This window comes from Pongo pygmaeus, chromosome 1, assembly GCF_028885625.2.
Source record: "Pongo pygmaeus isolate AG05252 chromosome 1, NHGRI_mPonPyg2-v2.0_pri, whole genome shotgun sequence".
Classification (NCBI taxonomy): Eukaryota; Metazoa; Chordata; class Mammalia; order Primates; family Hominidae; genus Pongo; species Pongo pygmaeus.
Genome location: NC_072373.2, coordinates 116,092,918 through 116,117,380, shown reverse-complemented (window position 1 = coordinate 116,117,380; position 24,463 = coordinate 116,092,918). Strand labels below are relative to the sequence as shown.

At 36.7% G+C, this 24,463-nt stretch overlaps 2 protein-coding genes across 8 annotated transcripts in view; one reads left to right on the top strand and one right to left on the bottom strand.

Annotated features, from left to right (window-relative positions):
- Positions 1 to 24,463, bottom strand: part of PHTF1 (putative homeodomain transcription factor 1) — a 129,143-nt gene that overhangs the window by 3,744 nt on the left and 100,936 nt on the right. The window contains exon 19 of one of the 2 annotated variants that reach the window (XR_008495748.1): positions 4,837 to 5,028. The exons of the other annotated variant lie outside the window; for it this stretch is intronic. The gene's annotated coding sequence lies outside the window, so the exon portion shown is untranslated. The remainder of the gene's footprint in view (positions 1 to 4,836; positions 5,029 to 24,463) is intronic. 2 annotated transcript variants of the gene reach the window in all.
- The window catches only part of MAGI3 (membrane associated guanylate kinase, WW and PDZ domain containing 3), a 287,494-nt gene that overhangs the window by 234,542 nt on the left and 28,489 nt on the right, over positions 1 to 24,463 (top strand). For 5 of the 6 annotated variants that reach the window (XM_054463525.2, XM_063651787.1, XM_063651784.1 and 2 more), the window contains exons 10-15: positions 9,237 to 9,842; positions 11,072 to 11,103; positions 13,815 to 13,971; positions 16,574 to 16,665; positions 18,338 to 18,530; positions 21,150 to 21,338. In XM_054463525.2, coding sequence (XP_054319500.1) covers positions 9,237 to 9,842; positions 11,072 to 11,103; positions 13,815 to 13,971; positions 16,574 to 16,665; positions 18,338 to 18,530; positions 21,150 to 21,338 — 1,269 coding nt within the window. The remainder of the gene's footprint in view (positions 1 to 9,236; positions 9,843 to 11,071; positions 11,104 to 13,814; positions 13,972 to 16,573; positions 16,666 to 18,337; positions 18,531 to 21,149; positions 21,339 to 24,463) is intronic. The other variant, XM_063651781.1, reaches the window with a different exon arrangement.

Below are 24,463 nucleotides of genomic sequence, written 5' to 3'. Positions count from 1 at the left end.
AATGAGTTTGGAAGTATTCTTCCCTCTATTTTTCAGAATAGTTTGAGTAGGAATTGTATTACTCCTTCTTTAAATGCTTGGTAGAATTCAGCAGTAAAGCCATCAGATCCTGGGCTTTACTTTACTGGAAGACTATTATGGCTTCAATCTTGTTGCTTGTCATTGGTCTGTTCAGGTTTTAGATTTCTTTATGGTTTGATCTTGGTAAGTTGTGTGTGTCTAGGAATTTATCCATTTCTTCTAGGTTTTCCAATTTGTTGGCGTATAGTTGCTCATAATAGTCTCTAACAATCCTTTGAATTTCTGCAGTATCAGTTGTAATGTCTCCTGTTTCATCTCTGACTTTATTTACTTGGATCTTATCTCTTTTTTTCTGTTAGTCTAAGGTTTGTTAATTGTATCTTTTCAAAAAACCAACTTTTTGTTTCTTTGATCTTTTGTGTTGTTTTCTTCATTTCAAATTCGTTTATTTCTACTCTTTCTGCTTTTCTTCTATCAATCTAGAATTTAATTTGCTCTTTTCTAGTTCTTTAACATGCATCATTAGGTTATTTATTTGAAGTTTTTCTTTATATATATATATATAGGCATTTATAGCTATAAATTTCCCTCTTAGTACTGCTTTTGCTGTATCCCATAGGTTTTGGTGTGTTTTGTTTCCATTATTATTTGTTTCAATAAATTTTTCCAATTTCCTTCTTAATTCCTTTATTGACTCACTGGTCATTCAGGAACCTATTGTTTAATTTCCATGTGTTTGTGTAGTTTCCAAAATTCCCCTTGTTATTAATTTCTGATTTTATTCCATAGCAGTCAAGAAGATACTTGATATAATTTTAATTTTTTGGAATGTTTTAAGACTTGTTCTGTAACCTAACATATGGTCTATCCTTGAATGATGCTGTGCTGAGGAGAATATATATTCTGCAGCCATTGGATGAAATGTTCTATAAATATCTATTAGGTCCATTTAGTCTATAGTGCAGATTAGGTCTGATGTTTCCTTGTTGATTTTCTGTCTGGAAGATCTAATGCTGAAAGTGGGATGTTGAAGTCTCCTGCTATTATTGTATTGAGGTCTATTTCTCTCTCCTTAGCTCTAATAATATATATCATATATTATATAATAATTATATATATAAATATATAATTGTAATATATGATAAAATACCTCTCTCTTTAGCTCTAGTAAAGCAAATAACACTTGCTTTATGTATCTGGGTACTCCGGTGTTGGATGCATATACATTTACAATTGTTATATCCTCTTGCTGAATTGACCCCTTTATTATTATATAATGACCTTTTTGTCTCTTCTTGCAGTTTTTGTCTTATAATCTATTTTGTCTGATATAAATGTAGCTACTGCTACTGTTTTTTGGTTTTCACTGGCATGGAATGTCTTCTTCCAGTCCTTTATTTCCATTCTGTGTGTACCTTTACAGGTGACATATGTTTCTTCTAGGCAATAGATCATCAGGTCTTGCTTTTTTTATTCACTCATCCTCTCTATGTCTTTTGATTGGAGAGTTTAGTCCATATGGATTGAGTGTTATTAACGATCAGTAAGGACTTACTCCTGCCATTTTGTTATTTGTTTTCTGATTGTTTTGTGACCATCTCTTCCTTCTTTCCTTCATTCCTGTCTTCCTTTTAGTGAAGGTGATTTTATCTGTGGTATGATTTAATTTCTTGCTTTTTATTTTCTTGTGTATCCATTGTATTTTTTTATTTGAGTTTACCAGGAGGCTTGAAAATACTATATTATAACTCATAATTATAAACTGATGACAAATTAACACTGATTGTATAAACAAAGAAGCAAACAAGCAAAAAGAAAATGAATAAAAACTGTATAATTTAACTTCATCCCTTTTAAATTTTTTGTTGTTTCTCTTTATGTCTTATTGTACTGTCTTTGTCTTGAAGATTTGTTCTAGTTATTATTTTGATTGGTTCATTGTTTTGTCTTTCTACTTAAGAGTATTTTACACAACACAATTACAGTTTAATATTCTGTGTTTTTCTGTGTGCTATTACCAGTGAGTTTTGTACCTTCAGATGATTTCTTATTGCTCATTAATGTCCTTTTCTTTCACATTGAAGAACCCCCTTTAGCATTTCTTGTAGGACAGATCTAGTCTTCATGAAATCCCTTAGCTTTTGTTGTCTGGAACGTCTTTATTTCTCCTTCATGCTTAAAGGATATTTTTGCCAGATACACTATTATAGAGTAAAAGGTTTTTTCCCTAAGCACTTTAAATATGTCATGCCACTCTCTCCTGCCCTGTAAGGTTTCCACTGGAAAGTCTGCTGTTAGACATATTGGAGCTCCTTTGTATGTTACTTGTTTCTTTTCTCTTGCTGCTCTTAGGATCTTTTCTTTATCTTTGACCTTTGGGAGTTTGATTTTTAAATGCCTTGAGGTAGTCTCCTTTGGGTTAAATTTGCTTGGTGCTCTATAACCTTCATGTACTTGAATACTGGTATCTTTCTCTAGGTTTGGGAAGTTCTCTGATATTATCCCTTTGAATAAGCTTTTTACCTCATTTTTTCTGTACCTCCTCTTTTGGGCCAATAACTCTTAGAATTGCCCTTTTGAAGCTGTTTTCTAGATACTATAGGCGTGCTTTATTGTTCTTTATTCTTGTTTTTTTTTTTATCTCCTCTGACTGTGTATTTTCAAATAGGCTGTCTTCAAGCTCACTAATTCTTTCTTCTGCTTGATTGATTCTGCTGTTAAGAGACTCTGATGCATTGTTTAGCATGTCAGTTGTATTTTTCAACTCTAGATTTGTTTGATTCTTTTTAATTATTTCAGTCTCTGTTAAGTTTATGTGACAGGATTCTGCATTTCTTCTTTCTGTTATCTTGATTTTTTGTTGTTGTTGTTTTCTCAAAACAACTATTTTTAATTTTCTATCTGAAAGGTCACATATCTGTGTTTCTCCAGGATTGGTCCCTAGTGTCTTATTTAGTTCATTTGGTGAGGTCATGTTTTCCTGGATGGTCTTGATCCTTGTAGATGTTTGTTGGTGTCTGGGCATTGAAGAGTTAGGCATTTATTGTAGTCTTTGCAGGCTGGGCTTTTTTGTGCCCATCCTTGTTGGGAAGGCTTTCCAGGTATTCGAAGGGACCTAGGTCCTAAACCCAATAACAATAAGTACCACCTTAGTATTCTTGGATACGATTCAGAAGAATTATCTGGATTAATAGGCAGAGACTCTTGTTCTTTTCCTTTACATTCTTCCAAACAAACAAAGTCAGTTTCTCTCTCTCTCTCTCTCTCTCTCTCTCTCTCTCTCTCTCTCTCTCTCTCCCCCCCCCCCCTCACTCTCTGTCTCTCTCTTTCTCTCTCTCTGTGCTGAGCCTCTTGGAACTGGGGGTTGGGGGACATAAACATCCCTGTGGCCACCACCACTGGGACTGCGCTGGGTGAGACATGAAACCAGCACAGCACTGGATCTTGCCCACAGCCAGCTGTAACCACTACCTGGCTGCCACTTAAATTAACTCAAGGCCCTGGAGCCCTATGATCAGCAGGTGGCAAAGTGAGCTAGGTTCGTGTCCCACTCTTCAGGATGGTGAGTTTCCCCAAGCTGCGGGTGGATTCAGAGATATTGTCTGGGAGCCAGGGATTGAAGTCAAAAACCTTAGAAATTTACCTGGTATTCTATTCTACTCTGGCTAAGCTGGCATCCAAACCACAAGACAGACAGAATTCTTCCCATTCTTCACCTTCCACAGACAGAGGAACCTCTCCCTGTGGCCACCAACACTGGCCCATGTGGGTGTGTGGGGGTGTTGCCAGGCCACCACTAATGCTCACCTAAAGCACAAGGGCTCTTCAGTCAGCTTGTGATGAATGCTGTCAGGCCTGGGACTCACCCTTCAGGACAGTGGGCTCTCCTCTGATCCAGGCCAGGTCCAGAAATGCTGACCAAGAGCCTAGGCCTGGACTCAGGGACCCCAAGAGCCTGCTTGGTGCTCTACCCTACTGTGGCTGAGCTGGTACCTAAGCTGCAAGACACAGTCACCTTTACCTTTCCCCCTACTTTTCTCAAGCAGCAGTCTTTCACAATAGTTACCACAGCAGGGAATGTGCTGGGTCACGCCTAAAGCCAGCATGTCTCAGAGCCCAGTATCCGCGGTGTATTTATTACCTGGGTATTGCTATTGGTTATTCAGGGCCCAGGGGCTCTTGAGCAGGCAGGTGATGAAACCTGCCAGGTCTCTGCTGTGACAGGGCAGCACTGAGTTCAATGAAAAGTCCGTCAGCCACTGTGCTCTCCTTCTCACAAGCACGTAGATTTCTCCATACCAGGTGGCTGCTGCCAGGAGCTAAGGGAGAGGTGGCATAAGCACTCCCTTAGCTGCCCTGGCTGGTGTCTCATAGGTTGCAGTCAGGTGTCTCTGATCCCAGCTCAGCACTAGGACTTGTCTAGGAATTGCAGTCCTTGTGGCCTAGACTGCCCCTCATTTCACTCAGGGCCCCAGAGCACTCCAGCCCCTAGTGGTGAGGCTTGCTGGAACTCAGTCTCCAACCACTGGGATGGGCAATTCCCCTATGGCTAGGGTCGACTCAAATGCTCCCTTTGTTGGCATATATCAGCTCAGTACAGCCTGGTTCTGCTTTCCCTTGTGACAGGGGAGCACTGAGTTCAATGCAAATCCTGACAATCTCTGTGCTCACCCTCTCCCAAGCATGCAAATTCTCACCACCACTGCAAGGAGGATGGGGGAGGGGTAGCACTGGCAATTCCAGACTGCTTTTCCTATCTTCTTCAGTGTCTCTTTCAGTGATATGAAGTCCAAACCAGGCACTATGATTGCTCACCTGCTTTTTGTCTCTTGTAACGGTACTTTTAGTGTGTAGTTAGTTGTTAAAATTTGGTGTTTCTGCGGGGGTAGGCGGATGAGTAGTGTAGGCTTCTATCTCGCCACTTTGCTCTGCCCTCCGTCACCATCTATCCTCTAAACTAAATGCATATTATCTTTGATGGTGGGCCATTTTACAAACAGGTGAAAACTGTTGGAGAAAACATTAAATTTATTAATATTTTGAAATATTTTATAGAACTTTGAGATAATCCTTTTGCTGTATAAAACTAAAGATTTATTAATCATCTCAGAAAACTATTTGTTTGATTTTCTTGAATTATAAAGGATACTTTTGGAGCAAACATTTACCTATAATCTTATTTGAAAAAAGGTCCTGTGTGGTGTTTATCATGGTATCAAATTGTTAAATCTTGCCGTTTTTCCCAAGTTTGTTTGCTTCTTTAATCTTACTGGTTATTAAATTGAACTCCTACGTTAAGAATTGTAGACATAACATTACCATTTTTTTTTCTTTTTATTATTCTTTTTATTATTATTATTATTATTATTATTATACTTTAGGCTCTATGGTACATGTGCGCAATAACATTACCATTTTTACAAAGTAGTGTAAACTTGTCTTTTCTATAGTTTCCTAAAGGCTTTACTTAGTAATTGCTGGATATTTTAATATGGCTGGCAGTGTTTGTGGTTCAGGAACTCGGGGAAGGTTGAAGACTAGTTTCTGATTGCAGGGGGAAGTTTAAGCATTGTTTTCCAGAAAGATTTTAGTATTAATACTGAGGTTGCATTTTGCAGTGTTTGCTAGACTTTTCTAATCCTCTGTTATTTCACATACCATGAAAATATGGACCAACATTCGGATGGTTGAATTGTCATAGTATTTTTTGATCTCTCATATTATGCTTTCCCATTGAGGTAACAAAAACTTAAAACAAGAAAACTTAAAATAGTCAAAAGTTATACTTGTAAAGAAAATTATTTTTTTCTACTTTATTACTTTATAAAGTTAACAAACTTTAGAGATTAAAATTAATAGTAAGGTTGTTTTGTTTTCAGTTTTGACCTTTTCAACATTTTATCCATGAAACACATGTCTTAGCTATTGTGTATGCTGTCAGGATTTCAAAATGTAGTTTCATATTTGCCTAATATGCTTATCTAATTTGCATGGCAATATAATATTTCCATGAAAATTCTGGGATCTTTAATACCAGATTGAGTTTTTTAAAAGCCATCAGAACAAATTAAAGCACCTTTGTTTGGCAATAACCTTTTAAATAATCATATTCAAATAAAAGCTAATTGATGAGACAACAGGGGCCAAATTTTAAGTCAAGGCTGTATTAAAAAATACCCAACTGATGACCGTCAACTGGTAATGATTCTACAACCAAAATAGTCTTACTAATGTCAAATCAGGAAAGCAAAACCAACTTTTAGAGGGATTTATTAAGCTGACTTTTCAGTGTCTTCAATAATGCATTGTTTGCTTCTGTTGAATTTTTTGTTGCTTGTTTCACCTTTTGAAATCTGATTTATACATCAAATTCAAAATTGATGCAAAAAGAAGGATACTATAAGAAAATACATTCATAAATTAACATCATTCTAATCGTCAGTTCAATATTTCTCAAACTAGAATGAATTTTTAAAGTACATTGTTAGCCATGGGTTTTTTTTTTGTTTAGTTTTTTTTTTTTTTTTTTTTGAGACCAAGTCTCACTCTTGTCATCCAGGCTGGAGTGCGATGGCAGAATCTTGGCTCATTGCAACCTCTGCCTCCTGCATTCAAGTGATTCTCCTGCCTCAGCTTCCCAAGTAGCTGGGATTACAGGCGCATGCCACCACGCCTGGCTAATTTTTTTTTTTTTTTTTTTTGAGATGGAGTTTTACTCTTGTTGCCCAGGCTAGAGTGCAGTGGTGTGATCTTGGCTTACTGCAACCTCTGCCTCCCAGGTTCAAGCAATTCTCCTGCCTCAGCCTCCTGAGTAGCTGGGATTATAGCGCGTACCACCACACGCAGCAAATTTTTTGTATTTTTAGTGGAGACAGGGTTTCATCATGTTGGCCAGGCTGGTCTTGAACTCCTGACCTCAGGTGATCCACCTGCCTCGGCCTCCCAAAGTGCGGGGATTACAGGCATGAGCCACTGCGTCTGGCCTAATTTTTTTATATTTTAGTAGAGATGGGGTTTTGCCATGTTAGCCAGGCTGGTGTTGAATTCCTGACCTCAGGTGATCCACTCGCTTTGGCCTCCCAAAGTGCTGGGATTACAGGCGTGAGCCACTGCGCCTGGCCTGAGCCACCACGCCCAGCCAATGGCTTCTTAAACTCAAGAAATAAGGTGGTATTTAAAGATAGACTGATCCCATCAAAAAGTGGACAAAGGATATGAACAGATACTTCTCAAAAAAAGACATTTGTGCAGCTAACAAACATACGAAAAAAAGCTCAACATCACTGATTATTAAAGAAATGCAAATCGAAACCACAGTGAGATATAATCTCACACCAGTTAGAATGGTGATTATTAAAAAGTCAAGAAACAATAGATGCTGGCAAGGCTGTGGAGAAACAGGAATGCTTTTACACTATTGGTGGGAGTGTAAATTAGTTCAATTAATGTGGCAGACAGTGTAGCAATTCCTTAAGGATCTAGAACCAGAAATACCATTTGATCCAGCAATCCCATTACTGGATATATACCCAAAGGAATATAAATCATTCTACTATAAAGACACATGCACACGTATGTTTATTGCAGCACTGTTTACAATAGCAAAGACAGGAACCAACCCAAATGACCATCAATGATAGATTGAATAAGGAAAATGTGATATATATATACACTATGGAATACTATGCAGCCATAAAAAGGAATGAGATCATGTCCTTTGCAGGGACATGGATGAAGCTGGAAGCCATCATCCTCAGTAAACTAACACAGAAACGGAAAACCAAATGCTGCATGTTCTCATAAGTGGGAGTTGAACAATGAGAACACATGGACACAGGGCTGTGAACAACAAACACCAGGGCCAGTCGGGGGTTGGGGGACGAGGAGAGGGAGAGCATTAGGACAAATAACTAATGCATGTGGGGCTTAAAACCTAGATGACGGGTTGATAGGTGCAGCAAACCACCATGGCACATGTATACCTGTGTAACAAATCTACATATTCTGCACTTGTATCCTGGAACTTAAAGTAAAATTTAAATTTATATATATTTATATATATATGATATATATATAATAAAATATATATCATATATATTTTATATGATATATAAAATATATATGATATATATTTTATATGATATATAAAATATATATCATATATAAATATATATCATATATAAATAAATATATATATCATATATAAATATATATCATATATAAATAAATATATATATCATATATAAATATATATCATGTATAAATATATATAAATATATATCATATAAATATATATATCATATATAAATATATATCATATAAATATATATATCATATATAAATATATCTCATATATAAATATATCTCATATATAAATATATATCTATATAAATATATATCATATATGAATATATATGGTTATATATAAATATATATATAAATATAGATGGTTATATACATAAATATATATGTATATCGGGGTGGAGGAGGATTTCTGGCTATAGGGGCTATAGGGACTTGACAGGATTCTTGCTGAATGCAGGCTGAGGTGATCAGAAAATCACCTGGAGAATGGTGGGGAATGAGGACTTAGATCATATATCAAGAGTGGGTGATTCTGGCTAAACCAGCTTAGCAGGATTCTTGCTAAAGCTGGGCTCTGGAGGACATGCCAAGGATGAGGCCTACTGAAAAAAGAGCTCAGAGGAAACTGTCTAGAGTTTGGTTAAGGACAGCATCTTTTTCAGTGTATGTATATATACATACATACACACATACATACACATATATAAATAAAATTAATTTATTCAAAAAATATAATACAGTTTGTACAAGTAGTCAGTGGAGTTATTTGCTCCTGTACTAAATACCTACTACAATGTGCCTAGCTTTGCATGGCTACTTAGATATGACTCAGAGGGTATACTAACAATGATAATATAAATTATCAGAGTTTTTTTTTTTAATGATTCACTTGAGCTTGAAGTCAGAATTCTTTGCTACTGAAATAAGTAGGATTTTAGACATTTATACATACTTTTTAGAGAAGAGTTAGAAAAGGGAGAGGGTCTGTGTTAGAAATCTATCTTTTCAGCAGTTAATAGAGGTTTCCAAAATTCAAATTTAGTTGCTAAATTGTAATTATTTTGCCCCGCTAGCAGAAAATTAACTTATTTGTTGATTTTAATATTTTTAACATGATTATGTTTTTCCAGGTGATGTTATTGTAGACATCAATGGCAACTGTGTCCTCGGTCACACTCATGCAGATGTTGTCCAGATGTTTCAATTGGTACCTGTCAATCAGTATGTAAACCTCACTTTATGTCGTGGTTATCCACTTCCTGATGACAGTGAAGATCCTGTTGTGGACATTGTTGCTGCTACCCCTGTCATCAATGGACAGTCATTAACCAAGGGAGAGACTTGCATGAATCCTCAGGATTTTAAGCCAGGAGCAATGGTTCTGGAGCAGAATGGAAAATCGGGACACACTTTGACTGGTGATGGCCTCAATGGACCATCAGATACAAGTGAGCAGAGAGTATCCATGGCATCATCAGGCAGCTCCCAGCCTGAACTAGTGACTATCCCTTTGATTAAGGGCCCTAAAGGGTTTGGGTTTGCAATTGCTGACAGCCCTACTGGACAGAAGGTGAAAATGATACTGGATAGTCAGTGGTGTCAAGGCCTTCAGAAAGGAGATATAATTAAGGAAATTTACCATCAAAGTGTGCAGAATTTAACACATCTCCAAGTGGTAGAAGTGCTAAAGCAGTTTCCAGTAGGTGCTGATGTACCATTGCTTATCTTAAGAGGAGGTAAGTAAAAGCACAACATAGAAAAAGTTTCAGTGTTCAAGCATTTTTATCTACTGATTGTCTTTCCTTACAGTTTAGAATGTGTTTTCCCAGCAGACTTAACTAGTAATTAGTGTGCATTTTCCTTAAGGTTCTGTCTGATTGTTTCCATAAGCAGTATCTTTTTCAGCAGTTTCTAAAAAGTTATTAGTGATTTCATTAATGTCCATTATGGATTTATTTCCTTCTGTATTCTTTTGAAAATCTAATTCATGGCTTTAATGATTAGGGAGAGTCACAGCATTGTGATACTTCAAATGAAATACATCCTCTTAATTTCATTTCTATGTTGGTGACAGTAATAGAAATTGACTCTTTCAACCAATGGTGCGTCATCTGGACCTCTGTAATGCACCAAAGATGTTTTGAAAGAGCTAGCATCTCTGTGGATAAGTAAAATGTTGGATGATGTGTTAATCTGTTCTGCAGAGGCAATCATGATAGCATGTGCTCATAAAGTTTTTATCTTAAGCTCTAGTATCTGCCTGTAAATGTTAATTAAACCGCACAGTGCTTATGTGAGAGAAATATAATTTTTACTTTCCAAGGTCATCAGCTGACATGAACTCCTCCCAGACATTTACAAATTCAGTTCCAAGGAATAATCACAAAGTTTAATTTTAATATGCTTTCTTAAATTCCTACTTATAAGTGACTAGTATCTTAAAGAATAAAATGTAGCCACTTACTCTTTTATCTCTCTGGATTTTACTTTTCACTATGGAGGCAAATGAGCACTTTAGCTTCTTTGGGAGTTTTTTCTTATTCTCGTTTCTTTGACTCGTATGGGTTTCTTCTCTGAGTGATGGTGGAATGTGCTCCGAGTAAGGTAGAAATCTCTTTGTGAGTGCTTGAGAGTAATCCAGGGCTTCAACAAGTATAACAAAGACACCAAAGTTCAATGTCACACAGGTTTGATGTCAGTTTCCTGCCTTGCCACTTACTGGTTCTTTGGTATAGGAAAGAATCTTAGTTTACCTTCTCTGTAAGATGGTCATAACATTTGTGCCTTCAGATTGTTATAAAAATGAAATGAGATGATATATGTATAATGCCTGGTACATAGGAGGTTAGACACAGAATTTACTAGCCTACTAAAAGTTGAAGCTAGTTTTATCATAAACATTAGCTGTATTTGTGATCTGGGAATGCATCCTCTGGTTTTAAACTTTGGCTCATTTTTTTTTAAGGTCCTCCTTCACCAACCAAAACTGCCAAAATGGTGAGTATACACTGGTCCTCAAATCTTTTCCCCAACACACTGAGAGAGATGCCACATTCCCCTCTGTAAGAGGAGCTCACTGTGGTGATGATTATTGACTGGGAGAAGTTAGGAGACATGCTGCCCTTGGCTTGTATTTATTAGAAACTAGGGAAGCATTTGAAAAAGCCCCCTAATGAGGAGATGTGCTCCACTGGTTAAGTATTGCCACTGGAGGACTACCAAAGGCCTATTGTACCAATAATCCTGTTCTCTAAGTTATAAAATGTGAACACATTAAAGAACCAACCTAGAGGTCTTTTTACTTTTGTATTTCAGAGAAACAAGGTAGGAAGGACCTAAATGTTAAGACAGATGATAAACTATTACATCGTCTTGCCCCTGCCTGAAGAGAAGACGTACTAGTTCACATAATTTTGTGGGGACTATAAATATGCATGCACCTTTAGATAATCTTCTTACTTTTAAGACTAAATTAGGCTTCTTTTTTTTATTATTTATTTTTTATTTATTTATTTATTTTTTGAGACGGAGTCTTGCTGTGTCACCCAGGCTGGAGTGCAGTGGCACTATCTCGGCTCACTGCAACCTCTGCCTCCTGGGTTCAAGCGATTCTCCTGCCTCAGCCTCCCAAGTAGGTGGGACTACAGGTGGACACCACCACACCCAGCTAATTTTTTGTATTTTTAGTAGAGACAGGGTTTCACCATGTTGGCTAGGATGGTCTCAATCTCTTGACCTCATGATCTGCCCGCCTCGGCCTCCCAAAGTGCTGGGATTACAGGCGTGAACCACCACGTCTGGCTGACTAAACAAGACTTTCTAGAGTAATTGTGGCCTTCTATGCTAAATTTGCTTGTTGTCAAAGTGAAAGACCTGAAACAGTGTCTTCTTTGGCATTCTTCTAAATAATCACGTAGCCTGTTTAAGGACCTGTGCAGAGAATAAGAACTTTAAAAAGGAGTGCATCAAATACTGCTATTGTGGAAGAAACTCTACAAGGTGCACATTTGTAGCTATTTAAATATCCACAATGTTTTGGATATAAAGACAATTTTATTTAAAATTCTAATTTAGTTCTAGTTTGCTGATTTGGAGTCTTTTATCTCAAAATCGAAAGATGGCCTTCCATAACCATAAACTATAGACGGTTATATTAAATGAATTAGTTCTTTCTAACCCACCAAGTAGGAATCCTCTGCAAATTTGCTGTTTTATGGATTAAAAAGAATCACTCAGCTTCTGGCCTTTTTTTTTTTTTTTTTTGAGACAGAGTCTCACTCCATCACCCAGGCTGGAATGCAGTGGTGTGATTTTGGCTCACTGCAGCCTCTGCCACCTAGGTTCAAGCAATTCTTGTGCCTTAGCCTCCCAGTAGCTGGAATTACAGGTGCACGCCACCACACGCAGCTAATTTTTATATTTTTGGTAGAGATGGAGTTTCACTACATTGGCTAGGCTGGTCTCAAATTCCTGACCTCAGGTGATCTGCCACCCTTGGCCTCCCAAAGTGCTGGGATTACAGGCATGAGTCACTGTGCCCGGCCAGCTTCTGCCCTTTTCATTGACTGCTTATACTACTTGGGTCCAGTGTGAACAGAAATTGTTTTTGTCCATTCAGTTCAAATTGCACTGTATTCTACATTTCTCTGGTTCCTCTAGTAATCATTTTTAACTCCTTTGCCACCATATCTATTTCTTAATGGATGCCACTGCAGCCGCAGTGGCCCTAATGCTTTATAATTGATGGAAGGGTCTGATGAACTTTAACCGCCTCTGACAGAATGCTAAGATGTGGGGGGAAGGGTAGGAGACTACTGTTAGCTTCTCTGGCTTCTCATTGGGTCTGGGTGATTGAAGGGTCCCCTCTAGCACAACACTTTGTAGTGGCTGACCCCGATTACTCCCTGACAAATTGGTGCCCCTGCATTCTTAATGTCATTGTTAATGATCACAAACATCCATAATCTCCCTCTCCTAATAATAATCCAGGAAAACAAGCTGGTCTCAAAACCATATTTCTTAGGCCATTTATTGGATTTCATTGTTAACATTTTATTAAATAAGTCATTTTGCTTGGCTGTTATCTTGGGAAAGTTCTATCTGAATAGGAAAAATATCAAAATATGCTGCTATGCTTTGCCTTATCTAATTGTCTTGCATGGTACATTTTCTCTTAATATATGTGAATTGGCCAGGCAGGGTTTTCACAGTGCCATCTTTATAACCTAAATTAGAGTTAACTTCTCCTGTTTTCTTAGAAAGAGTATTATCTTAAACATCTTCCTTAGAAATTAAACTCAGTGAATGGGAGGTGGGCTGTGCCAAGAATTTTATGAAGATATTCTCTGAATCTCCCTCTCACTTTACTTAGAAGTGCTGCCTTGTGTTGTATTTCTATTTATCTTCATCTCAAAGTCAATTTGTGTCTTGGTGGTGGAGAAAAGGGCAAAATTGTTTAAACATAGGACTAACTAAGGCTCTTCAGTTGCTATTACTATAAACTTTTTTCTAATTTAAGTTAAATATGTTTCAACCAAATACACATTGCTATGAAAATGAATTCCTGTAACTGTAAATCTGCTGTGTCTTTGATTCTGCCACCTATACAACTATAATCAGTTGACATATCCATTTCAGATATCAGTTTTATGAATTAATCAACCATCTGATTTTTTAAAAATACTAAGTAAGGCTCTTTTCCATTTCAGAAAACAGATAAAAAGGAAAATTCAGGAAGTTTGGAGGCCATAAATGAACCTATTCCCCAGCCTATGCCTTTTCCACCCAGCATTATCAGGTCAGGATCCCCGAAATTGGATCCTTCTGAGGTCTACCTGAAATCTAAGACTTTATATGAAGATAAACGTAAGTAGTTGTGGAATATTTCAGGAGAGCGTATAACAAGATAAATTTGGATTTATTTTAGACTAGGACCTTCCCATCTTTCAGAAGCATATTGAAAAGTTATTCCTTCATTACCATTTTAATAGAACTCTGGACTTCTTCCATGTATATTTAACATTCACACATTCATTTTTTTCAAAATCATGTTTTATGTGCTAGTTATCTACCAGATGCCATACTAGGTAACCAGAATACAGAGATAAATAGGTTACATAGGACCTGCACCCAAAAATATTATTAGAACTAAATGGAAAAAGACAAATATGTAATCAAATAGTACACAAATAAGTACACATACAAGTAACAGGTACAGTGATAGAAAGATGAAATGGATAAATTGGGATCCAAAGAAGGAATATTCAGTTTTATCAGCGTGGGCAGTAGGAAGTGTCAGGAAAAGCTTCATACTAGAAGCAAAGCTTTAACTAAGTCATCAGGGATGAAAAAGTGTCTATGAGGAAGATAAAAGGGAAAGATAGAAGGAATAGCACATGCACACTGGCCTTGCATGACTTGGGTTCTGCAAGTAGTTCACTTTCGCTGGGTGCAATTGGCAAGGAAAGTCACAGAGGAGAGCAGGAACAGATTGAGGAAGGCCAGTGATGCCTTCCAAGGGAGCTGGAGTTGGCCATATAAATAACAGAGAACCACAGAATGCCTTTAACTATAAGGAAGGCATAATTTTGTGTTTTAGAAAAAGGTTTCTCTGGCAGGAGTATGAAGGATGAATCAGAGCTGTATGCAATTTGAGGAAGGGTGTGCAATTTGAAGAAGAAACTAAAGAGTTGACTCCTTAAAGGAGTCCAGCTGAGAGATAAAAAGAGAGACTGCATAAGGCAGAAATTCATGCATGTTCCTACTAATTCACTTACTAATGATAAATCTTTTCCAAAGTAAAATTGCAGATTTAAGTAGGTATAATTTTTTAAAATTTACTTGTTCTTAGAAATAGATGTAAATCTACCTTGGAAAAGATATGTACAAGTGGAATATATGTGTAGTTGACTTAATGCTTATTTAACTAGTTGCAGAAGTACATCTTGATAATCCCAAGCCATATTCAGAAAGATGAAAACCAGTTGTACGCATAGCAAAGCAATAATTTAAATTAGCATAACTATGTAGAATCCCTTTCTTCATACTTTCCATTCATAGCCTGATACATTATTAATACTGGTATAAACTCTGCAGTCCCATCAGGCTTCACCCATAAAATAAGTGAGTTGAACTGATGACTTTTTTTTTTTTTTCACGGAGACAGAGTCTTGCTCTGTCACCCGGAGCTGGAGTGCAGTGGCACGATCTCAGCTGACTGCAACCTCTGCCTCCTAGGTTCAAGCAATTCTCCTGCCTCAGCCTCCTGAGTAGCTGGGACTACAGGCGTACACCACCATGCCTGGCTAAGTTTTGCATTTTTAGTAGAGACGGGGTTTCACCATGTTAGTCAAGCTGGTCTCAAACTCCTGACCTCGTGATCCGCTCACGTCGGCCTCCCAAAGTGGACTCTTTTAATCTCTAAAGTTCTACAATTTTAATAGGAAGTATATATCAAAAGATATTGCTTCTATAGAATATTATCAGGAATTTACTAATCTCACTTTTTATATAGTTCCCTGACATGTTTATTTCTTCTCTCTTTACAGTAAATACTTCTTACCTATAAATAACATTAATATTTTCCCAAAGAAAAAATTTTAGTCGTGAAATAGATTTTTTGACTTAATATTCTTTTTTTTTTTTTTTTGAGATGGAGTCTTGCTCTGTTGCCCAGGCTGGAATGCAGTGGCACGATCTCAGTTCACTGCAACCTCTGCCTCCCAGGTTCAAGCAATCCTCCTGCTTAATATTCTAAGGAATACAACCTACCCTTTGAGGGTAGGACAGTATAGGTTAGGAGATTAGACCCTGGAAATCAACCTGGATTTAAATCTTAGCTTCACCACTTGCTATGTGACAATGGCCAACTTACTTAGACCCTCAGTTTTCCCACCTAGAAAATGGGGCTAATAATAAATGTTAGCTCTTAATTATTTTCCTTTAAAATGCTACCATTTTGCAAAACTAGGCTAGGTAATTAGTACATATGGAATAATTTTCTGAGAGAAAGGTATTAGCTTGAGAGCAGGAACAATGTATTTTACAGGCACTCTGTACAGGAGTGCCTGTACAGATTTAATGTACAGGATTTAATGTCCCTTACCCAAGTGTTAACTTAGGTCATTTGCACCTGTCAAATATCAGACTCAAGTTTGATCATTCTGAATTCAACATTGTTATATTGATTGGACAGCATTAGAAGTTAATGGCAGTGTAATACTGAGTATATGGAAGTGAGAGTAAATGTTTCTAAACAGTCTTAATACAGTTTTGTTTAGAGCTCAAAACAAGGATTTATAGTTGAATTGTGTGTGTGTTACACTCTTGTGCAAATTTTCCATACTAAAAAGTTCTGAGATTATAGTTTATTGAGTTACTCTATAATATCCTACTAAATATTGAACTTCGTTTTGTTTTAATCCTTTTAAAATAAATCATAGTATTTATATTTTCTGATTTTCCTTAGCACCAAACACCAAAGATTTGGATGTTTTTCTTCGAAAACAAGAGTCAGGGTTTGGCTTCAGGGTGCTAGGAGGAGATGGACCTGACCAGTCTGTAAGTGTCACTTCTTTGGAACATGGCTGTTTCCTGTTCAAACGTTTTGAGTGGTGATTTGGTGGATTATGGTGTGTTTTAAGTTTTTTTTTCTCTAACAGTTTCATTAATATGAAGAATAACTGCATTTCTATTAGTATCATAGTCCCTCAGTTATTGTGGTGTAGCTGAGGCTAAAAACTGTGGGTAAAAACTGAATATTTCAGCTGCAAATTAGACAGTGATTAATTATTTACTTCTCTGTGTGAATAACTACATAAAGCTTATTTTAAGTTTATATTTTCCTTTGTCCTCATTAAACAGAGTCTAAGACATTTTCCCTCTCTAAGAAACCTATAATCCTATGTCCTCTTTCCCACTATTACTCTGTCTTCTGGATGCTCCATAAATGGTTGGCATGAGCCTGTGCATATTGTTCACCTCGTCTTATTAATAGGTTGGCATTTTCATGCTCAGTACTTTGCATGTCATTTCATCTGTTACCTTTGAAACTAGAGGAATATAAAATAATTAATATTTTTGTCCAGAGGCATAAGGGTTATATTTGCAAAGCATTTGAAGTCTAGGATTTTGTTTACACATGATTCTCACATAAACTTGTTTTAGAGAACAAATGTAGTGGGTTTTGTTTCTAAGTTTTGCTCTTGGTTTGAATAACAAAGAAGTAATGTGTTCTGTAGCATTTTTAAGAACATATTTGCACTTTATTTTATATAATATCAATATATATCAAAAAATATGGTTGGAAGTTAGGTGAAGAACAATAATCTTTAAAAATTACAGGCTTATTTCTGAATAGAACATTTGATTTATATAGTATAAATTTGTTCTAATTGGTCATATTGGTTACAGTTACAACAATCATTGGAGACACATAAAGCTTAAGGCAGGTTGCCCTATGTAGAACAAATACTAGATACTTTAATTGTTCTTGGTGGTATTTGTATTTTTGTTTTATTGCTTCCTATTTTGTTGATACTCATAATGTTCACTTAGACATTTTAAGAATTTGTCTCAAACAACTTAGAAGAAACCTTTCTTTTCTCTTAAATGTCAGATTTTAGCAGCTCTGAAACTAGCCCAAACATTCAGGATTGCCTAATTGTAGGATTCTAATGCTGGTGAGCAAAATGAACCAGATTTGTTCACCTAGATGCAAGTGAAGCTTCAGGCCACTCTGTTCCCATTGAGATTTAGAAACAAGAAATGTCTCTGTGCTGTGTATATTGAACTTGTACTGTTAGTCATATGTGATGGGAGTACCGTTGAGAATGATCCCAGTTGCTGTGAACAGTAGTAGAAAATCTTGCCTGATGACATTGAACAGACTTTTAATAGCTACTCTGCAGATTTATATTTTCTGAGTTTAGTGTTTTGTTTCATTGTAATGATAGGGATAATGGTGGTGCTTTTTGAGTTATCAAACAACTTTGTATTTTCTACTTTCTTTGTACACAGAGGATCTATAAGGGATTACATAATACAGTGTGGTTATTTGAAGTGCTGTTTTGGAGAATGGGCACTTTCTCAGATAATACCTTTCTAAAATATGACTGTTTTCATAGTTGAACTGCAAAAATCTGTTGGTTTGCACAATGCTAAGTTAGGAATTCCTTAACTCTTCAGTTAAACTTTACACTGTGGACCAAACTATACTTTGTTATCTTATCAGATATATATTGGGGCTATTATTCCCCTGGGAGCAGCTGAGAAAGATGGTCGGCTCCGCGCAGCTGATGAACTAATGTGCATTGATGGAATTCCTGTTAAAGGGAAATCACACAAACAAGTCTTGGACCTCATGACAACTGCTGCTCGAAATGGCCATGTGTTACTAACTGTCAGACGGAAGATCTTCTATGGAGGTATGTGAACTTGTTCTTGCTCTGAAAAGTTAAAAAAGAAACAAAGATACTAGTCTACTTCCTGTGTAGTTTTGCAGGTTATTTTATTACATTCAGTAGTATCTAAGATAACCCATTTGGTGTGATCCAGGGCCTCACTGTGGAAGGCTATGCAAAGACAAAAGGATTCAGAAATAATACTACTATAAAAAAATAAATTTGGGGCTTGTATATTAAGATTATTTTCATATATTGATGCATTTTGCAAATGTATTATAGGTGGGAGTATTGATTTAAATCCGGTTTTGTTTTGTTTTGTTTTGTTGAGTTGAGGTAGAGTCTCACCCTGTCACCCAGGCTAGAGTGCAGTGGTATGAGCTCAGCTCACTGCAACCTCCACCTCCTGGGTTCAAGCGATTCTCCTGCCTCAGCCTCCTGAGTAGCTGGGATTACAGGCACACACCACCACACGGCTAATTTTTGTATTTTTAGTAGAGACGGGGTTTCACCACATTGGCCAGGCTGGTCTCGAACTCTTGACCTCAAGTGATCCACCCGTCTCAGCCTCCCAAAGTGCTGGAATTACAGGGGTGAGCCACTGTGCCCAGCCTAAATTTGTTTTTTTTTTTAAATAACAAATACAAAATTATTTAGTCATACCAAGATATCCCACTAGCTGAATATACAAAGATTTTTGGATCCCAGTGAAATCTGAACTGCTAAAGGAAAGTAGGATGTTTCTACTTGAGAAGTTTTAGTATAATTTAACATTTATTGAGTGCTTACTATGTCCTAGATGCATGGATTATTTTATTTAATCTTCACAACACTATGAGGTCATTATCTAGTTCTATGATTACTCAGAGAAAGGTTGAGAAACAAATAACTGGTAAGAGGTAGGGCCTGGATTAAAACTTGCAGTTTAATTCAGAGGTCAGGGTTTAAACCATAGCATTAGGATATGAATATCTCTTATAGTTTCTCATCAGTAGCTTTATGAATAATTAAATAGGAATTCTTATAAGTGAATTCTTTCCACTTTAAAATTTAAAAAATACAACTCTGTAGCACAAGAAGATAAGCCTTATGAAGGTATGAATTTTTATTTGTTTAGTTATCTGCTGTAAGCTCAGCACCTAAAAGAGTGCCTGTCTGGTACAAAGTGGACATTAATAAATGTTGTTAATTGGATGAATGTTTACATCGCTCTTAAAAATGAGGCACTGTATTTTTTATTACAACATTCAAAGTAAAGGCCTGCCTCCTTTGGTAAATACCAGGCATTTAGAATGCATATAGATTGTAATGCAGTGCTGCCTCAATTTGGTTGTGTTGGAGGCCAAATATAACTACTTACAGTAAAATTGTGATGTTATACAACCTACGCTCTTCCCTGGAAAGAATCATGAAGAAGTTTCATAGTAGTTTGGTATTATTGGAGACATTTTAGCTAATACATTCTAACTATGCATTTTGAAAAAAAAAAAGAAAACATATTCTTAAAACCATGTGAATTTTCAGCCAGAAAGAGACCTTATAAATATGGACATGACTGCAGTGTGTTGTGGTTATTATTAACGATGGTTTGTACCAAATTATGGCAAAAAATATGCCCTTTTTAAAAAATCAGTTAGGACTTTGTGTCATTCTCAAGTTCTGATGCCATACTTGAAGAGCAGAAAAAGGTGTAGGTTAATTGGCCATTTATCAGGAATTTCATATGACCCTGTCTATGCCCAGAAGTGTTTGCTGTTCATGTGGACAGCTTGTTATGTGTCCCAGCAAGTTGGGGGGTGGAGGTTGGGGAGGTGGAAGGCTGAGAACTGCTAATGATGAACTCATATCATCACTCAGGAAACTGCAGTTGCAAAACACATCATGTAAGACAAATCCTGTACAGGTAGCAAACCGTTATAATGGGGCAGCATTTCTGCCCTGATGCTTTAACCTCTAAGACAGAAATCAATGAATATCAGTCACTGAACTAAATTATATTTATAATTGATTTTAAAAGGAAATTCATGTGTCATTCTTCATTATGTGTTTCGTTAAAATTATTGGTCCATGTTATAAACCTTGATGGAACTAAAACAGTTTTAGGAAGAATTTTTTTACTATCAAATCTCACAGAAACTTTGAAAAGCTTCCTTTAAAATGAGATCATGAGGTCAGGAGTTTGAGCCCAGCCTGGCCAATACGGTGAAACCCCATCTCTTCTAAAAATACAAAAATTAGCCGGGCATGGTGGTGGGCACCTGTAATCCCAGCTACTCAGGAGGCTGAGGCAGGAGAATGGCGTGAACCTAGGAAGCAGAGGTTGCAGTGAGCCGAGATCGAGCCACTGCACTCCAGCCTAGGTGACAGAGCAAGACGCCATCTCGGGAAAAAAAAATGAAATGAGATAACATGAGATTGTATGTATTTTTCAGTAATCCACTCCGAGTATTTGGGAAGTCAGATGGACTGCTGTTGCCTACATCTGTACTCAGATTATACCCGAAGCTCACATGTGGGGCTGCTTTTCTATTCTTTATGTTATTAGAAACTGAATTTTTCTGTGAGAGGCTTAGCATAAAAACACTTTAGTCACCAGAAATTATGATGTTCCAGAAATATCAAAACTGATCATGTTTATTATAGAAAAACAACCTGAGGACGACAGCTCTCAGGCCTTCATTTCAACACAGAATGGATCTCCCCGCCTGAACTGGACAGAGGTCCCAGCCAGGCCTGCACCCCAGGAGCCCTATGATGTTGTCTTGCAACGAAAAGAAAATGAAGGATTTGGCTTTGTCATCCTCACCTCCAAAAACAAACCACCTCCAGGAGGTAAGGGCTGTTGAATCTTATTGTCTCTCCCTGCAAGTCCAGTTCTGAGGCTCCCACTGGAGTTTATGAAATAATTAGGAACTATGTATAAAATGCCTTAGGTACTTATCTTTTTAAGAATGGTGAATACTTTCCTTATTTTCAAAATTAGGTAATTTGAACCGAACCTTCCAGGCTTCAAGTTTATCTATTATCTCACATTCTATAAAATATTTAATAAGTCTCAGTAGCTCCATTTGCATCAAGGTTATATTGAAGACAGTATGTCATAGATATGGATTTAATGAAAGGTATAATGCTGACTTTTAAGAAAATGGGGACATAGGTTTTGAAAATTAGGATAAATCGTGTATGTAGAAAATAGAGACTAGAAGCAATTGAGAAGAAGCAAAGCAAATTAATAGAAAAATCTTGACCCAAATATGTCGTAGATATTTTATGTTATAATTTAATAATAATTGCCGTAGTCCAGCTATAAATTACCCTTGTTGAATGATAAGAGGCCTACCTTTTATAAATGTTTCATTGAAAGGTAAAAATTTTGTCAACAATTGGAAAATGGATCTAAATATCTTGAACCAAGTTTAACAGAATATTCTAATCCAGAAGATGAATGTATTTATATCAGTTCCATGATCAAAGGAGGAATTACATCTGATATATTCAGGGCTGTTACGATTCAGCAAATGAAATATTTGTCTTGATGTTTCTATAAAATAATAATTTTTAATATAATTATAAAATCCAGTTGAATATGAGAACCAGCTCTAAGTCAAATAATAAAAATCTTTGACCACATGAAAATGTGCCCTTGCCTTTACAAGTCAGTTTGATTATGTTTTGCATAGTGAGATCCTTTTAGACCAAGTGGTTGCTAAAACCTTAGGTTAAAAAAAAGAAAACACTTTTAGGAAAGTGTTGTGAGCCAAATCAATTTGCAAAAATCTTGCTAAAATTAATGGAAGTGTATAAGGGAAAAAGAGTCCATGACATGGATGAGTTATTGCTATAGTATTAGGTCACTGCTCACTGATACTAGTTTCCATTTTCCCAAAGCAGTTGCCATGGAAACACTTGGAACTGGAACTGTCACTGATGCTGTAAGGATGATAATATGGCCTGTGTCAGAAAAATGAAAGGAAAGCAGCTTTTAGGTGGTTTTCATGTTGTATCATTGGAATCAGTATTTCCAAAAACAGATAACCATTTAGGATAATGATATTGTCATTCTTGTAACATACAATAACACCAGACATTCAGATTAACTAAAACAGTGAAAGAGTATTACTCTAGTAGATAGATGCTAACCACTTTCTATATTGAAGATATTCCCTTTCTAGCACTACAGAAATTTGGGGAAAGTCTGGTGTTCACTATAAAACTAAGCTATATAGAGAAATTCAGTAAAATAAGTTTCATTGCTTAAATATGTTTAAGCATATTTTTACATTTGTTTATATTTAACATTTATGTTATATTAAATTTTAATATATGAAGCATTTTTATTTGTATACATTGGAAAATTTTTAAAAATTTAAAAATCTTTAGTTTTATATTTCCTTGTTTCAATCATGTTTTACTATTGTGATGGTTTTACCTATGGAGATACTTCATTCTCTTTAAGATAGTGTCATTAAGTGTTGTGTTTTGTAATCCAACAAACTTGGATTCAAGTCCTGCTTATATCTTTTAATAGCTGTCTGATCTTGGGCAAATTACTTTCCCTCCAAGAGCTCCAGTTTCTTCCATAAAATGAGGATGATAGAGACACTCCCTGTCTCACGAATGTGAGGATTAAAGGAGACAGGGTATGTGAAGCCCTTAGCCAAGGCCTTCAGTAAATGTTAGCTGCTGTTGCTTGTTGTAGCTTCTGCTGCCATTGTTATCATCATCATTATTTAGAAAATTGTCACCATCTCTTTTCTTTTAAAAAAAACTTTTAAAAGTTCGTCAATACTTAATAATGAGATAGGAAAGAAAGCCCAATTAAAATGTAAGATTGAGGCAGCAGCTAACGTGTGGCAGGAGATGAGTATTTGCAGCTCATCAATTATCAGGCTGAATGGTAAATTAGGCTCAGGTTGTTGATGAATTTTATGTAAAGTACTTGAGATTTTCAGTCATGGTGTAAAACCAGAATTGATAATTTCACTGAAATGCTAGTTAATAATCTCATAAAATGTTGAGGCCTGAGAGTATTCTTGTTAGAATTTTATTTTTCACATATAGACAGAAAAAGGATCCTGGGGAAAGCTCCAGTGAGGAGCTTTCACTCACAGAGACTGAACACTTGCTGCAAACTGTATGACAGAGAAGGTTTCGTTCAGAAAGGAGTTAGCACAGGTGGAAAGGCAGGAAACCTGTCTCAGAATAGATCATTCTTTTCTTTTTTTTTTTTTTTTTTGAGACAGTCTTACTCTGTTGCCCAGGCTGGAGTGGAGTGGCGTGATCTCGGTTCACTGCAACCTCTGCCTCCCAGGTTCAAGTGATTCTCGTGCCTTAGCCTCCCGATTAGCTGGGATTACAGGCATGTGCCAACACACCTGGCTAATTTTTTTGTGTGTTTTTAGTAGAGACGGGGTTTTGCCATGTTGGCCAGGCTGGTCTCGAACTCCCCGACCTCAGGCGATCCACCCACCTTGGCCTCCCAAAGTGCTGGGATTACAGGCGTGAGCCACTGTGCCCGGCCGGATCATTCTTTATGGACCACATCTCAGGTATTTTCTGATGACGTATGTCTCAAGAAGAGTTCTTAGTAGCATCTGTAGTACCAGTTATGGAATTCTGAGTTTCTCTACTGTTGACTTTTTCAAAGATCAGGGATCCAGGTCTAGCATCCTCACAATTTGTCTAAGTGCTGAATGAATGGAGTACTTAGAAAAGGCCTCTATTTAAGATTAAAAAGACTTGGCTAGTTTTTGCTTTACCAGTACTTCAGAGCTTTTAGTGTTATTCCTTCTTATCATGTAGTTTTCAGTTATGGTTGCAAAGGATTTCTTTGAAAAGGGAACATTTCCAGTTACTGTTCTTTGTTTTCATGAAAAGAAATGTTTTAAGAGCACTAAAGTGATCTCAGAATCTGGACAAGCCAGGCTATGAGACAGATTCAGGCCAAAGGTGAATGA